This window comes from Carcharodon carcharias, chromosome 10 (genome assembly GCF_017639515.1).
Source record: "Carcharodon carcharias isolate sCarCar2 chromosome 10, sCarCar2.pri, whole genome shotgun sequence".
Classification (NCBI taxonomy): Eukaryota; Metazoa; Chordata; class Chondrichthyes; order Lamniformes; family Lamnidae; genus Carcharodon; species Carcharodon carcharias.
In genome coordinates, this window is record NC_054476.1 from 118,429,715 (window position 1) to 118,445,941 (window position 16,227).

General features: G+C 41.0%; 1 protein-coding gene across 26 annotated transcripts in view; it reads left to right on the forward strand.

The window, feature by feature from the left end:
• Positions 1-16,227, forward strand: part of LOC121283070 (protein-tyrosine sulfotransferase 1-like) — a 70,266-nt gene that overhangs the window by 29,675 nt on the left and 24,364 nt on the right. For 24 of the 26 annotated variants that reach the window (XR_005944181.1, XM_041197103.1, XM_041197104.1 and 21 more), the window contains 2 exons: positions 6,312-6,510; positions 10,946-11,034. Coding sequence is in view for 25 of the 26 variants with exons in the window: in XM_041197103.1 (XP_041053037.1) it covers positions 6,312-6,510; positions 10,946-11,034 (288 nt within the window). In the remaining variant the exon portion in view is untranslated. The remainder of the gene's footprint in view (positions 1-6,311; positions 6,511-10,945; positions 11,035-16,227) is intronic. The other 2 variants (XM_041197128.1, XM_041197130.1) reach the window with 1 other exon arrangement.

Below are 16,227 nucleotides of genomic sequence, written 5' to 3' on the forward strand. Positions count from 1 at the left end.
TGCTAGTTTCTTTTAATCCCGCTCTCAGTTCTGTAGCATTAATGTCATTTGCACCATCGTTGAAGAGGTACAACACCGAGTCAACTGTGCCAATGCTACCTCCTTCAAGCTGCGCCAATGTGTCTTTGACAACAGGGTCCTTTGCAAATCTACAAAAGTTCTGGTTTAAAAAGCCATTGTGTTGACCACCTTCTCTGCTGCAGTGAAACATGGACTGCTTACCGACAACACATTGCGATCCTTGAGAGCTTCCATCCGCCGTGCTTGTGTTGAATCCTGGAGATCAAATGGGAGGACCACTGGACGAACATGATCGTCCTCGATGAAGCTGCATCTACCAGCATTGAACCTCTGTTCCTGCGGAACCAACTCCGATGGACGGGCCATTGAGTCCGGTTGCCGAAAACTGCTTCCCTCGACAGGTTCTCTTCTCACAACTCTCCTTTGGCCAACGTTCAAATGGCGGCCAAAGGAAAAGGGGTATAAAGATATGCTCAAGGTTGCTCTAAAGTACGGAGGCATTAACACCACTGGGAGGAGAATGCTGCTTATCACTTTGCATGGCACCACCTGGTCCATCAAGGCACAAGCCACTTTGAGGTTCAGCGACTGAACAGCGAGGTGGAATGGCGGCAGCAGAGGAAAGAGAAGGAAGCCAACCTGGGGCTACGATTTCCACTCCCTTGCACAACAACATGCCCCCACTGCAGAAGAACTTCGATCCAGGATTGGACTCCTCAGTCATCTGAAGTCTCACCAAGCCTGACGGACATCATCCTCGATTCCAAGGGACTGCCGGCAACCATTTCATATGGAAGAAATATATACTTTTGAGAAAAACCTTGCCATTGTAATTCCAGTATTTTCTGAACAAAGGGGAAAGGATTGCTTTAGGATATACGAATTTCAAGGCTGCAAGTAAAGCATGGAATAGCAGGGTTTTGTAGCAGAAGCCGAAAATTAGTCTAAGCAGGAAAGAAGCACCTTGAGGTGGAACAGAAAGCAGACAATGGATATGAGGAGCAACAGTACCACCTGATGGTCAGAGACATGCAACTACAATGTGACTGGCATATTTTGACACACAAACATGACATGGAAATCTTGACTCAGACAATAAACTTTATGGACTGCAAGTATATGCCATATGAAAAACTTGATTAGATGAAATCTAGTTGACTTCATTACATCTTAAACAAGTTCTATGGCCAGTTTACAAAAAGTGCAATGTAGGTCAACCTTTTCAGTGATTTTGCTAATCAGAATTGAGTAGTTTTGCAGGTATGTCTGAAATTTTGTATTTCATGAAGCTAAAATTCCTCAATGCAGTAAGAAGTGGCAATCAGGGGAGGTGATGGCACAGTGGTATTGTCACTAGACTAGTAATCCAGAGACCCAGGGTAATGCTCTGGAGACCTGGGTTCAACTGGTGAAATTTGAATTCATTAAAAAGGTGGAGTTAAAAATCTAATGACCATAAAACCAATGTCATAAAAACCCATCTGGTTCACTGCCACCCACATCGACCTAGACAGCCTACGAGTGTCAAAATTGGGAGAGCTGTTGTCTTACTGATTAGTCAAGCAACAGTCTCACACAATCATACGCAGAATTGCACATTACGGGTCATGTCCCAGACACCACCACCACCACCATCCCTGGGTACGTCCTGTCCCACTGGCAGGGCAGACCCAGCAGAGGTGGCAGCACGGTGGTATACAGTTGGGAGGGAGTTGCCCTGGTAGTCCTCAGCATCAATTCTGGACCCTGTGAACTTCCATGGCACCAGATCAAACATGGGCAAGGAAGCTTCCTGCTGATTACCACGTACCACCCCCCCTTCCTCAGCTGATGTGTCAGTATTCCTCCATGTTGAACACCACTTGGAGGAAGCACTGAGGGTAACAAGGGTGCAGAATGTACTCTGGATGGGGGACTTCAATGTCCATCACCAAGAGTGGCTCGGTTGCACCACTACAGACCAAGCTGGCAGAGTCCTAAAGGAATTATCTGCTAGACTGGGTCTGCGGCAGGTGTGAGGGAACCCAACGAGAGGGAAAAACATACTTGACCTCATCCATGCCAACCTGCTTGCCGCAGATGCATCTGTCCATGACAGTATCAGTAGGAGTGACCACCGTGCAGTCCTTGTGGAGACAAAGTTCTGTCTTCACCTTGAGGATACCCTCCAACGTGTTGTGTGGCACTACCGCCATGCTAAATGGGATAGATTTCGAACAGATCTAGCAACTCAAGACTGGGTAACTATGAGGCACTGTGGGTTATCAGCAGCAGCAGAATTGCACTTGAACACAATGTGTAACCTCATGGCCTGGCATACCCCCACTCTCCCCTGGCTTGGTGGTAATGGTATCAACCCTGGTTTAATGAAGAGTGCAGGAGGGCATGCCAGGAGTAGCACCAGGCATACCTAAAAATGTGTTGACCAGGTGATGCTACAATACAGGACTAACGTGCCAAAAAGCATAAGCAGCAAATGATAGACAGAGCTAAGCAATTCCACAACCAATTGATCAGATTTATGCTGTGCATTCTTGCCACATCCAGTCACGAATGGTGATGGACAATTAAACAACTCATTGGAGGAGGAAAGGAGGCTCCACAAGTATCCCCATCCTCAATGATGGAGGAACCCAGCACGTCAGTGCAAAAGATAAGGATGAAGCATTTGCAACAATCTTCAGACAGAAAGGCCGAGTGAATGATCCATCTCGGACTCGTCCAGAGGTCCCCAGCAATACAGATACCAGTCTTCAGTAATTCGATTCACTCCATATGATATCAAGAAACGGCTGAAGGTATTGGCTACTGCAAAAGCTATGGGCCCTGACAATATTCTGGCAATAGTAATGAAAACCTGTGCTCCAGAACTTGCTGCGCTGCTAGCCAAGCTGTTCCAGTACAGATACAACGCTGGCATCTAACCGACAATGTGGAAAATTGCCCAGGTATGTTCTGTACGTGCATAAAAGCAGGACAAACCCAACCCAGCCAATTACCACCCCATTAGCCTTTTTTTTTCATCGTCAGTGAAGTGATAGAAGGGGTTAGCAAAAACCTACTCGCTGATGCTCAGTTTGGGTTCCGCCAGGGTCACTCAGCTCCTGACTTCATTACAGCCTTGGTTCAAGCATGGACAAAAGAGCTGAATGCCAGAGGTGAGGTGAGGGTGATTGCCTTGACATCAGGGCAGCATTTGACTGAGTGTGGCATCAAGGAGCCCTGGCAAAACTGGAGTTAATGGGAATTGGGGAAAACTCTGCTGGTTGGAATCATACTTGGTACAAAGGAAGATGGTTGTGGTTGTTGGAGGTCAATCAGCTCCGTTCCAGTGTATCAGTGCAGGAGTTCCTCAGGGTAGTGTCTTAGGCCCAACCATCTTCAGCTGCTTCATTAATGATCTTCCTTCCATCATAAGGTCAGAAGTGTGGATGTTTGCTGATGATTGCACAATGTTCAGCACTATTCATGATTCCTCAGACCAAAACAGTCCATGTCCAAATGGAGCAAGACCTGGACAATATTCAGGCTTGAGCTGACAAGTAGCAAGTAACAGAAACTGAACTGGTCATATAAGTACTGTGGCCACAAGAGCAGGTTAGAGGCTAGGAATCCTGTAGTGAGTAACTCCCCCCCCCCCCCCCCCCCCCCCCAAACCAGCTTGTCCACCACATACAAGGCACAAGTCAGGAGTGTGATGGAATAGTCTTCACTTGCCTGGATGAGTGCAGCCGCAACAACACTCGAAGCTTTACACCATTCAGGACAAAGCAGCCCACTTGATTGGCACCCCATCCACAAACATTCACTCCCTCCACCGCCAATGCTCAGTGGCAGCAGTGTCTACCATCTACAAGATCCACAGCAGGAATTCACCAAGGCTCTTTGGAGAGCATCTTCCAAACCCACGACCGCTGCCACCTAGAAGAACAAGAGCAGCCGATGCGTGGAAACACCACCGCCTGGAAGTTCCCTTCCAAGCCACTCTCCATCTGACTCAAATATATCTCAATTCCTTCACTGTCGCTGGGTTAAAATCCTGGAACTCCCTTCCTAACAGCACTGTTGATGTACCTACACCACATGGACTGCAGCAGTTCAAGAATGTAGCTCACCACCAATATTTAGTGCAATTAGGGATGGACAATACATGCTGGCTTAGCCAGTGATGCCCACATTCCATGAATAAAAAAAATCAACAATCTGTTCATTTAAATATCAATTATTATAGATATTAGATTCCACAAGCATTGGGTATCGAATAATAGGGTAATAGGAAAGTTATTTTGTTACCACTGAAAATTTACAAAATTTGTCCTGCGATTTAGCGTTTAGCCTGTTTCCCCAAAAGAGAAAATGTGGTGAAGTCATCCCAGTTGTCATATAAAAGGAAAATAATAAAGCTTGAATCTTTTTAAAAATTATAGAAACATATGAACTCATTCACTAAATATTTCTTCTGAATTGTGCTTTCCTGATTTAGGAGTAGGATGGAGAAGTACTGTGCATTACCAGGTAGCCCTAGATGCTTAACCAAACTGGTGAAAAATGTTCAGTTCCCTGGCACTGATGTCCTCCAAAAAATTCTAACAGGGTTAGACTAGCAAACAGTTCTTGACGTTTTGATGAAATAGTCTTTGGAAAGTAGTCTCAGTTAGCCTAATGTTTGCTGTTGAATAAAAGTTTGAAAAAATTGGTGATTGAGCAAACAGAAGCAGTTGATCAATTTGTCTCAATTAAATGCCTGCCAAATAATTGTAGGACTTTTGTCCTAGTTGCCTTGTTAAAGGGAGCTGTCACGACTGTGTAGTTGTGATAATATAGATTTCATAAAGCTAATTTTTCTTTTAAATGGACAAAAGGAGCCATAAAAATGGCTGCCAGAAGCTGACTAACCTTTTACAGCTGCAATGTTCGTCAAGCTTCTAGAAGGATGCAAGTGAATTGCAAATGAACAAACGCATACATGTGAAGACATTTGAAATTCAAAATATGTTTCCGAAAAGGTAAACAGAAACAGAGGCCTTCCTGGAGGTGTGAATAGCTTTTCCTGTCTCACCAAACCTGGAAGAATGGGAGTCTTCAAATTAATGGCTAAGACATTTAAAATGTTAATTATCTCAGCTTAAAGACAATCGATGGGACTCTGCCCCAGTCTTGGGGTAACCCAATAACATAATACGGAAGCATGATTCAACAGTTTGGGGTAGCAGCCATTTTGAGTTTTGAACTGTATAAAGTTTGGCTGAGAATAGCCATTTTGTGCAGAACCTCAGGAAGAACTGAAAGATATCATCCCAGGGAATTCTTGGATAAGAGAGGCAAAGAGGAAGGTATTCGGAAATCACGTGCTGTTGTCAATATTCCAGGCAATCTGTGAGTGCCATAACCACAGAACTAGGTGAGGAATAAGAAACCCGTCTCTCCCAAAAACCTGCTGAGTCCACCTACAAAGGCAACCTCTGACTATTTGACTATAGGAGCCATCACAGCTGCTGAACACATCTTCAATTCCAACCCTTCACTCTAGACAACCGGCACTGAACTGGAAAATCCAGCTACGACGAAATCCTAAAGGACTGAACTGAATTTCATCTTTCTAAGTATCTTTTATCCTTATCTGCATTTAAACTTGTATGTATTTAGTTATTAACTTAATTACTTAAGTAACTTATAGCAGTAGTTTTGTAATAAATGGATCTTTATTTTGTTTAAGGTAAAAGTTTTGCTGCTGGTTATTTTCAATTCATTCACTCACATTCAGAAGGGGATTACATGCACACGCGCATAAATACTTAGCTCATGGACTTCTTTGAGGAAAAACCTTTTACATGGTCGTGATGGGAACACGCAATTACTATATTCACTCATTGTTTTTGCAGTACATCAATGTTAGCCAACTGAAACGGCTACTGAACTCTAGCAGATTTTCCATATGTTGTGAACATAGGGATCTGAGTTTTCTTTACTGGAACAATGAATGTGAAGTTAAAGGTGTGATGAATTTTTCCAAAGCATTGGTTATACTGTACCGCAGTTAGAGTATTGTGTACAGTTCTGGAGCCAGAAAAAAGGTACACAAGATTTAGTAGAATTATCAACATAGGAATAAGAGCTTGAAATTATTAAAGCTCCAAAATTTGGGTATTTCTGAGGAGTTCAAGGTTTTCCAAGTATATAAAGCTCTGAGAGCACATATGATTAAAACAATAAGGGGGGAAATTAGAATTTCCATGCATTGCACTTGTAAGCTGTTTGGTAACTAAAGTTGAATATTTTCAATTTTGCAGGGTTGAACGGTCTACTGATCAAGTCATCAAACCAGTCAACGTTGAAGCCTTGTCAAAATGGGTGGGAAAAATTCCTCATGAGGTAGTTCGTGAAATGCCAGTGATTGCTCCTATGTTAGCAAAGCTTGGATATGATCCATATGCAAATCCACCCAATTACGGAAAACCAGATCCAGCAGTTATTGAAAACACTAAAAGGGTAGGTGTAAGAGTTTAAGTGTCTGGACCATCCTTCTCAAACACCTGAGTTTGTGATTGCCCCTGCTGAGAGTAGTTGAAGAAAATATTCAGTTATTGCCTGGCCTACTGGAGACAGATGAGTTCAGTCATTTCTGTTTGTTGTTTTTGCTTCCGTTGTATCCCTAGCAACCAGTGTTTACAGTAATTTGCTATTTTCTGAATTAAAAATATTTAAAATGAAAAAAAAGTTGGCTTATGGGAGTAGATGCAATGTTTTTAATTTGTGCTTGTGTATAAAACCAAAGAATTGCAAATAATTTTAGTCCTAATAGTCCTGTACAGAGAAGCTCAATTTTGTATTGAAGGAAAATTTGGTTCCTTTTTATAGCAAATTCTGTTTAAATTTTTTAAAAATCCTTGTGTCAAGACTGAACTAACTAAGGCTGCTTCATGGATTCTAATTAACACATACATAAATGTATTTTATATGTGCAGAAAATTGTTACATTTGAGCTGTACAAAATAGGTTTTTTTCCTAACTTGTAATGCATTCTAAAACTAATGGTTATCAGATAATTAGAAAATTGTTGAAATATTCCAATTCTAAAGTATCAAGTGATGCAAACTGTCCACCTTCTAGAAAGGCTATGATTTCTATTTGTTAAATGTATTATTGAGTATTGGGGAAGCCATGTACAGCAATTGGTAACCCGCTTCATTCCAATGTGGACATGAGGCTTGTTCTTGAATGTGGCCACAACTTTTTTGCCGTTTGTATTATTTTAAATGTGTTGAGATTCTCTCAAAAAAGTGAACTTTAAAGATCTATGAAATATGTAGAAATTCAGGATTACACAGCTCTTATTTTTAAACTGCATTTATACTTTATTACCGATTTTTTAAAGTCTCTGAAAATGTAGGAAAATTATTTTAAATTTGTTCTAAAATTACAAATCCGGAGTTTATACATTATCAGTAAGGTTGCAAGCTTCTTCCCGAAAAGAAATACTGAAAATCACCATACAGATGATAGGAAGGACAGCTCTACGTCCATAAACTGTTATGTATATGTATGATTTTTTAAAATTGTAAAACTTTAAAAATTGTATCCAAATTGATAAGTAAAATATAGCTACTTATAATTAAAACTTATAAAGTGATATTGTTGAAACTAAGAAGTGCTTATTATATGGAGCTTAGTTCTTCGTGTGCAAGTTATGTTAAGTATGGTTTGTTTCCATGAGAAATTGAAAGGGTTGTTTTTATTGGAAAGCTGGCATTTTCTGCACTTTTAGTCCTATACCTGGTCTGCAAAAAATCATTTATTTTTTTTCCTCCTTTTAATCTAACTCTTGACTGTGAAATGAGAATTCTATTCAAAATAGCTATGTCCCATGTAATATTTTAAGGAGCCCTGTCATTTCCTCCAGTGATGAAACATTGACTGTAAAGCTAAATCACTTGTGCAACAGGTAGTTAATACTGTTATCATATGTTAATGTTAGGAATTTTACATTTTTCAACTATTTAGGTGAATAGAATATTCCTTCTGAATAATCTGCTCTGTAAGCCGGGCCTTTATATGTTTTGATGTTCTCTAAACATAAAACAGTGGCTTACAGATTTTAATTTTATTCAAAATAGTAGCTATTTAATTGTGACTTATGGATTTCACAGAAGATGCAGCATTGCACTAGAGCTCTTTTGTAACAATGCAGTATTGGAGTATGTGCAATCATTTGAAAAAATTTTTGCTACTTATATGGCAACTTTAACCACTGGTTTGTTTTAGTGCTTGTACTACCCCTATAAATAATTCCGTATAACTGATTATTAATGTCAAACCTTGATGCTGAGTTTCAAAGTTGTCATAAATCCTTTCTGATTACCAGGAAAACATGAATTGTACCTGTTTATCTTTATCTTTGTGATTGTTATCTGAAATGATCAAACTCTAATTTTTTAAAATTATAACAAGGATGACAAATACATCAAAAGGCAAAAAATTATATTCTGCACTATTATTATGCATTCCTTTTAAAATTATGTACCCACCATTGAATATTTTCATAAGTCTCCCTAGGACCAATTGAAGACCATCCAACATTAGAATTTTCTACTGAATCAAATAGTGTTACAGTGCTGGCTTATTTGCCTTTGTGAGGCAGTAAGAAAACAATTCTAGGTTTTTATAATTGTCTGGTAAATGTTTAAAAATATTTCGTATTGGCCATTAAAAATGTAAACTATTCCATGTGGTAAATGTATTGTGAGAGTCTAGGAAGAAATTATTAGTTAACTTTCACAGAAAGCATAACCTGTGATAACTTTGGTTCATTGTATGAAATTACACTGTAATGTCTTCTTTGTATTGTGCACTTTTTCATAAAAATAAAGTAATAGAAAAATTCTCAACCGTTTCATTTTCTGAGAACTATTTTCATTTACTTCAAATCGTTTAAGTTATTCATTTCATAAATACCATTTGAATTTTGATAAGAGAAATCTGTCAGGGTTAGTTCTGCAATAATTCAGTTACAGCGAATATCTCTCTTACCATGGTTCTATTTTAGATGAAAAAGAACTGAAATTAGTTAAGAATGTATTGACCAAGGAAGGTGTACATTGATGTGGTACAAAAAATCTACATATGTTCCTGTTCTGAAAGAAAGTAGCTGAGCTGACATCTGTGGTATGGGTGTTTCTGATCAGGGAAATCCTTTTGTATGCATTTGCAGTGGATTTCACTTTGAATGCTTTCACACAGTTGTAGAGATAGTAGAATGTATTGCCCTTAGAAGACCCGTTGTATTTATTGCATAGCACTGTTTTCATTACACCAGCAATTGTACTGAAGCCCAGAAAGCATTGTAAATGACTGCTGTTGCCACCATAGCCCAGTTCCCACTGATTAGTGAGGACAAGATCAGACAGGGCTGTGATGCCCTTCATGGGAGAAAAGGTACAAACATGTCATTGCTTACCAGTGAAAGATGTCCATGTTGGTGTGGCCCTTGGGGACTGTCAACATGCAGCTGCCCCCAACAAGGGTGTGCGCTTTCAGTAGAGGAAAAAAAGTGTTGAGACAGAGCTATGAGCTAAGTAGTCATTCAAATGCAACTATGAAGAATACCCTTCATGTTGTTTATTCTCCAAATACCCCTTAATGTTTCTTCACACAATTTGCATTGCTGAGGAGAGTGGTACCATAACAAATGGGTCGAATGGGTGGTCCTGTTCAGTGGAGGGGAGGAAGTGGACTAGAAGTTGTTGGGCACTACTTGGAAGTGCTCCCCATGATGATGGTCTAGTAATTAATCAATAGCAGTAATTCCAAGCAACATTTATAAAGCTGTTGCTAAAAATTGATTGGAGAGAGATGTCCATGAATCAGCTTCATTCTTACTACCTGCCCCAACCATACACATCTAGACTGCAGAATCATCAACATAGTAAATGCAGGTGTATGCTGTTTTAGGGAGTGTACATTATTGTGCAAATTAAGAAATTCATTTTAGAAAAGTGAACTGGTTACATAGTGCTCCCTAACTATAGAAGCACTAAAGTAAGTGCGTTGTTCTTGTCTGACAGATTTCATATGAGAAAAGCAAAAAACTGCGGATGCTGGAAATCCAAAACAAAAATAAAAGTACCTGGAAAAACTCAGCAGGTCTGACAGCATCTGCGAAGAGGAATACAGTTAACGTTTCAAGCCCGTATGACTCTTCAACAGAACTAAGGAAAAATAGAAGAGAGGTGAAATATAAGCTGGTTTAAGGAGGGTTGGGACAGGTAGAGCTGGATAGAGGGCCAGTGATAGGTGGAGATTGCCAAAAGATGTCATAGACAAAAAAGTTTTTGTCCTTTTGTCTATGACATCTTTTGGCAATCTCCACCTATCACTGGCCCTCTATCCAGCTCTACCTGTCCCAACCCCCCTTAAAGCAGCTTATATTTCACCTCTTCTATTTTTCCTTATTTCTGTTGAAGAGTCATATGGACTCGAAACGTTAACTGTATTCCTCTCCGCAGATGCTGTCAGACCTGCTGAGTTTTTCCAGGTATTTTTCTTTTTGTTATAGATTTCATATGCTTTCTCATTGGGATGCAACCCTATTACTCCAGTCTGGAGAACTTAGGCAAAGTTTAATGCCTATCCAATTTTGAGGGCATCCAAAGTTTGCAGAGGTACTGCCAGAGTTTAGTAGCTTAAACTGCAGCCCATCTGCACAAAGGACTGGTATGATTCCTTTAGCTGGAAATGATCTAAAATGTAAGCACGTAGAATTGAAAGTAATCTTGCAACATGGATTAGTAATTGGTTACAAGATACAAGACAGAATAGGGATAAAGGGAATTTTCTCTGATTGTCAGGATATGACAAGTGTTTTCCAAATCTGTACTGTGCCTCAGCTTTTCAGTTACTGATTTTATGTTCCTATGTGCTCCTACAGGTGCTATTTCAATCTGAAAATGCAGTTGTGAACTCTTTGAGCTTGGCCAATCATTCTCAACAGGAAAGACTCGTTCTACTGCAGATGGAGTAATTGCCCTTTGGTCTCAATTTTTGCCAATCTTTAATTTTATTTCAGCTTGTTGGCTATTGCTTGTTTGGAGTTACATCTGCTTCAGGAGTGGAGGAGTTGGTGGGGGGGATGGTGGTGCAGAGAAAAGGAATAGGAATGAATAATAGTGCTTAATGTGCATTAAACAAAGGTTGGACTTGGGGCCCTAAGTTCAAACCAGGATCAATCTCTCAGACATTGGTATTGTGGCATATGATTATAATTAGAACCACTTGATACACTCACTATTGTATGTCACTTCACAGACCCTTACTCTTCTTGCTCACCCGTGAAGTGATTTTTGTTTGAACATAACAAACACCGCACGGACTGTGCATTTTGTTCTGTATAGGTTCGTAAACTGTTTCAAGTTAACTGCGCAGTGTTCTACTGGTAGTTCATTTAATTGTAAAATCAGTTTATCTTTTTATATAAGTACTTTTTTTGTTTTCCCACATATTCTCATTCCTAGCAAACTCTAGCCATTATTTCACAATACTGCCCTCCCTTACTCTCCTTCGAAGAAATCAAATGACTAAAAAGCCAAATGTTCTGCCATCCAGGTAAAATTTTAAGTTAATGGTATTAACAGACTTTTGGAAGTGAAATTATATCTCCATGTCTTTGATGTTTCTTTAGTTGAAAGTGCATATATCAGGTTGATTTAATTTTGTTCAGATTACTTACCAGCATTTTGTATTGAAACAGTACTAAACTGTTTTAAGATCAATGTTTAAATGCCGAGTCCTTCAGGCCTATAACATTTTGTGGTTATTCTCTTCATCACCCTGGATTCAATCTTCATCACCAGGAGCTGAAAGTAAAAGGGTGTTTATTCTATTGTTCACTGCAATTGCTTCTCTTCCTGCTCCCTCACCATTACCCTGATGTTCCCCCCAGGATTTATCCTTGACAGCTTCCTATTTCTCACCTACATACTGCCTATCTGAAAACAGTGTCACTTTTCACATATACACTGGCAACATCCAGTTCTGTCTCACCATCACTTATCTTGACCCCTCCTTCACTTTCTACAAATTATCAAGCTTCTAATCACATCCAATACCGGATGAGTAGCAATTTCTTCAACCAGATATTGGGAAGACCAAAGTCATTGGGCTGGATTTTATGCACCCCCATTTTAAGGTGGGGTAGCAGGGGGCTGGTTAAATGCAATGAATAGTTTGCCCACAGCTTTCCCACCCACGCCCAACTTTAATTCCATTTTACTGGGGCGGTGGAGGCATCAGGTGGCCTGCCTATCCTTGGGTCTATTGAGCCCTTAAGTAGCCAATTAAAAGCCTGCCAAGCAGGTAGCCCAGCAACTTTTACTGGGAAAGGGCTGTGCTCCTTGGAGTTCCCTGTGCCCAACGGAGGCACATCCTCCAAGGTCATACCTATTCTTTAAGTCTGCACCCCCCAGCCTCTGAAACCTTGCTCTTCGTTCCTCTTAGGCCCCCCTGCACAACACAACCCACCCCCCCACCCCACCCCCCCCCCCCACCCCCCACCGCTCCACTCCTCCACTGGGGCCCGCTGATACACCAGAGTTAACTTCTGTTCAGCCTCCATAACCGACTCAAGACGTTTACAGCACAGAAGGAGGCCATTTGTGTCCACGTTGGTCAACAAAGATCTGACTACACTAATCCCATTGTCCAGCACTTGGCCCATAGCCCTGGAGACTATGGCAAAGCAAGTGAATATCTAAATATTTAAATATTATGAGAGTTTCTGACTCAACCACCCTTTCATGCAATGAGTTCCAGACTCCCACCATCCTCTGGGTGAAAAGATTTCTCCTCAACTCCCCTCTTAGCCTTCTACCTCTTATCTTAAATCTATGCCCCCTGGTTATTGACCCCTCTACTAATGGAAAAAGTGCCTTCCTATGCCCCTCATAACCTTATACACTTCCATCAGGTCCCCTCTCAACCTTCGCTGCTCCAAGGAAAATAACCCCAGTCGATCCAATCTTTCCTCATTGCTCAGACCCTCCAGCCCAGGCAGCATCCTGGTTGATCTCCTCTGCACCCTCTCCAGTGCAATCACATCCTCTCTATCATGTGGTGACCAGAACTGCACATAGTACTCCAGTTGTAGCCTAACTAGCATGCCGCTGTGCTGCTTTCTCCTCTTTGAGGAATGGCTGTGGTCCCAGCAGTTGCCACCAATTAAACCTGGCGCTGCTGGGAATGTGGAACTGACAGCCAATCAGATTGGCCAGCAGCCCTCTTAAGGCGGGACTCCCTCCCCACTCAGCATAAAATGGCTGTGGGGCAGCTGGCTTTTTCATGGGCGGCAGAGAACATGGCACCTGTATAATCCAGCCCATTATTTTCAGTTCCTGCCACAAAATCCATTCCCTAGTTGCAGATTCCAGGCTTCACCTTGGCGATAATCTAAAGCTGAACCAGACTGTTCGCAACCTTGGTATCATATTTGACCTCAAGATTTACTGCTGACCATATATCCCTGCCTCCACTAATCACCTATTTCCACTTCCATAATGTTGCCCAACTCTTCCCTTACCCCAGCTCATCTGCTGCTGAATCTCTCAACCATGCATTTGTTCTTTATTACTTCTAGATTTACCTATTCCAACATGCTGCTGCCTGGCTTCCCATGTTCTACCCCCTATAAGCTTCAGGTCATCCAAAACTTTATTGCCAATGTCTTAAATCATAGCAAATCCTGTTCACCCCTCTTTACCCACATTGGCTCCAAATTAAGCACTTTGATTTTAAAATTCTCAACCCTGTTTTCAAATCCCTCCATGGTCACACCCTTGCCTACCTACCTAATCTCTTTCAACCCCATAAGCCCCCAAAATATCTACATTCCTCCAAATATAGTCTCTCGAGCATTCTCAAATTTAATCATTTCATTAGTGGTCTTGCCTTCAGCAGCCCTTAAAACTCTGGAATTCACCCCCGAATCTTCTCTTCCTCCCTTTCTTTTCTTTATGATACTCCTTAAAATCTGTGTCTTTGAATACACCTTTGATCATCTACTCTTGTATCTCTTTTTGTGTTTCACTGTCACATATTATTTGGCACTCCTGTAAAGCACCTTGGGACATCATGCTACATTAAAGGTGCAATAGGAATGCCAGTTTTTGTTGTTTTAATAGTCCTGCAGAAAATACCAAATCAGCCACTATGAGTCTTAATTAATGGCTATATTGAATGCAAATCCTGGCATTTAATAGATTTACTCTAGGAGAAATATTTCTGAGAATTTCCAGATTTGCTTCATCCCTATGTAATGGTAACATTATGGTAATGTTACTTGACAAGTAATCTGTAGGCCCAGACAAATGTTCCGGAGACATGAGTTCAAATTACCTTCCCTCCAACTTGAGATGTGAAATGGTTATTTTGCTGATGATTGCAGTGTTCAGCCTCATTCTCAACTCCTCAATGAAGCAGCCCATGTCTGCATGCAATAAGACCTGGACAATGTTCAAGTTTGGGCTGCTAAGTGGCAGGTAACATTCACACCCCCCAAGTGCCAGGCAATAACCGTCTTCCAACAAGAGAAAATCTTAACTATATCCCATGGAATTTCAATGACACTACCATCGTTGATTCCCACATCATCAATATCTTGGTGGTTACTGTTGACCAGAAACTGAATTGATCCAGCCAGATGTATGGTGTGGCTAAAAGAAACAGGTCATTGGCTGGGAAGGCAGCAGTGACCACTCGCCTCCTGATTCCACAAAGACTGTCAGTGCACGTTCAGAGTGTGATGGAATACTTTCTGTTTACCTGGAGATGGGTGGAGCTGCAGCAAAACTCAAGAAGCTTGACACCATCCAACACCTTAAACATTCACATCCCCCCTGCAATGGGCACCATCTACAAGATGCGCTGCAGTAACTTGCAAGAATCCTTCCACAACACCTTCCAAACTCTCAACCTCTACCACTTCGAAGGGTAAGGGCTGCAGACGCATGGGAACACCATCACCTTCAAGTTCTCCTCCAAACCGCACACATCCTAACTTGGGAATATATTGCATTCTTCTACTGTCAATGGGTCAACATTCTGGCCTAGCTCCCTAATAGCACTGTGGGTATATCTACACCATATGGACTGCAATAGTTTAGGAAGGCAGCTCACCACCACCACCTCGAATGCAATTATGTGGGATGGGCAATAAATGCTGGCTATGCTAGTGTCCACCACATCCCACAAATCTCAAGAAGGGCTCTAATCTTGTATGTCTCTGTCTATCTCAAACACTCATTGCCAGTATATTATTTTAATAATTCACAACCTTTTGAGAAGGTTATGCTGAAAGGAAGTTGGGTAAAAGGGGGTTCATGTGGAGCGTAACTACTGGCATACACCAGGTGGACTGAATGGCATGTTTCTGTGCTGTATGATACAAGTAATATTGGGACAAAATAGGTGTATTGGTTTAAGTGCAGTTTACCACCTTAAAAGTGGTATGGTGCATGAGCCTAGTGACACAAATTATGGTAGTCATTGCACTGAAGACATGGGGATTCTCACCATTGTGTTGAGTGCTTCCACTTCCTTGAAATGTCTTTTTTCTTGTGAACAAGGGGGTTCTGCCCCCCCCTCTACTGACAAAAACATAATTTATTTTTCTTTTAGAAGAAAGGAATCTGTACCAGGATGCTGCATGTTTGACAATTTTGACTATAGGTTGAACATGTTTTTGTGCATTTGAAATTGGGTAATTTGCTATTTTATTCTTGGCCAGGACTTTGGGGCTGCATCGAAGAGAGTGGGAATAAGGTCTTCCTGTTAGCAGAAGTAGGCAGAGTCGCCTGGCAATTATTTTCCATGATGGGAAAGCGACTAAACTTTTTGTTCTCTTTCAGCATATTTTATTAGCTGCAAAATGCTGATAGGAAGCAGGGTCGGAGGTGGTTCATGTGGAGCATAACTACTGGCATGTACAAGTTGGGTTGAATGGTCTGTTTCTGTGCTGTATGTTGCAGGTAATATTGGGCTGAAATAAGTGTATTGGTTTAAGCGCAGTTTACATCCATTTTGGGATGAGGAGTTTAGTCCAGTGGTAAAATATGGATAACTTTTTTTTAATAATGTCAACCCTCCAGATTTGGCTTTATTCGATATGGCTCGACTATTATTGCAGCACTTTCTAAATCGAAATTAACATGTTGGAGTGCA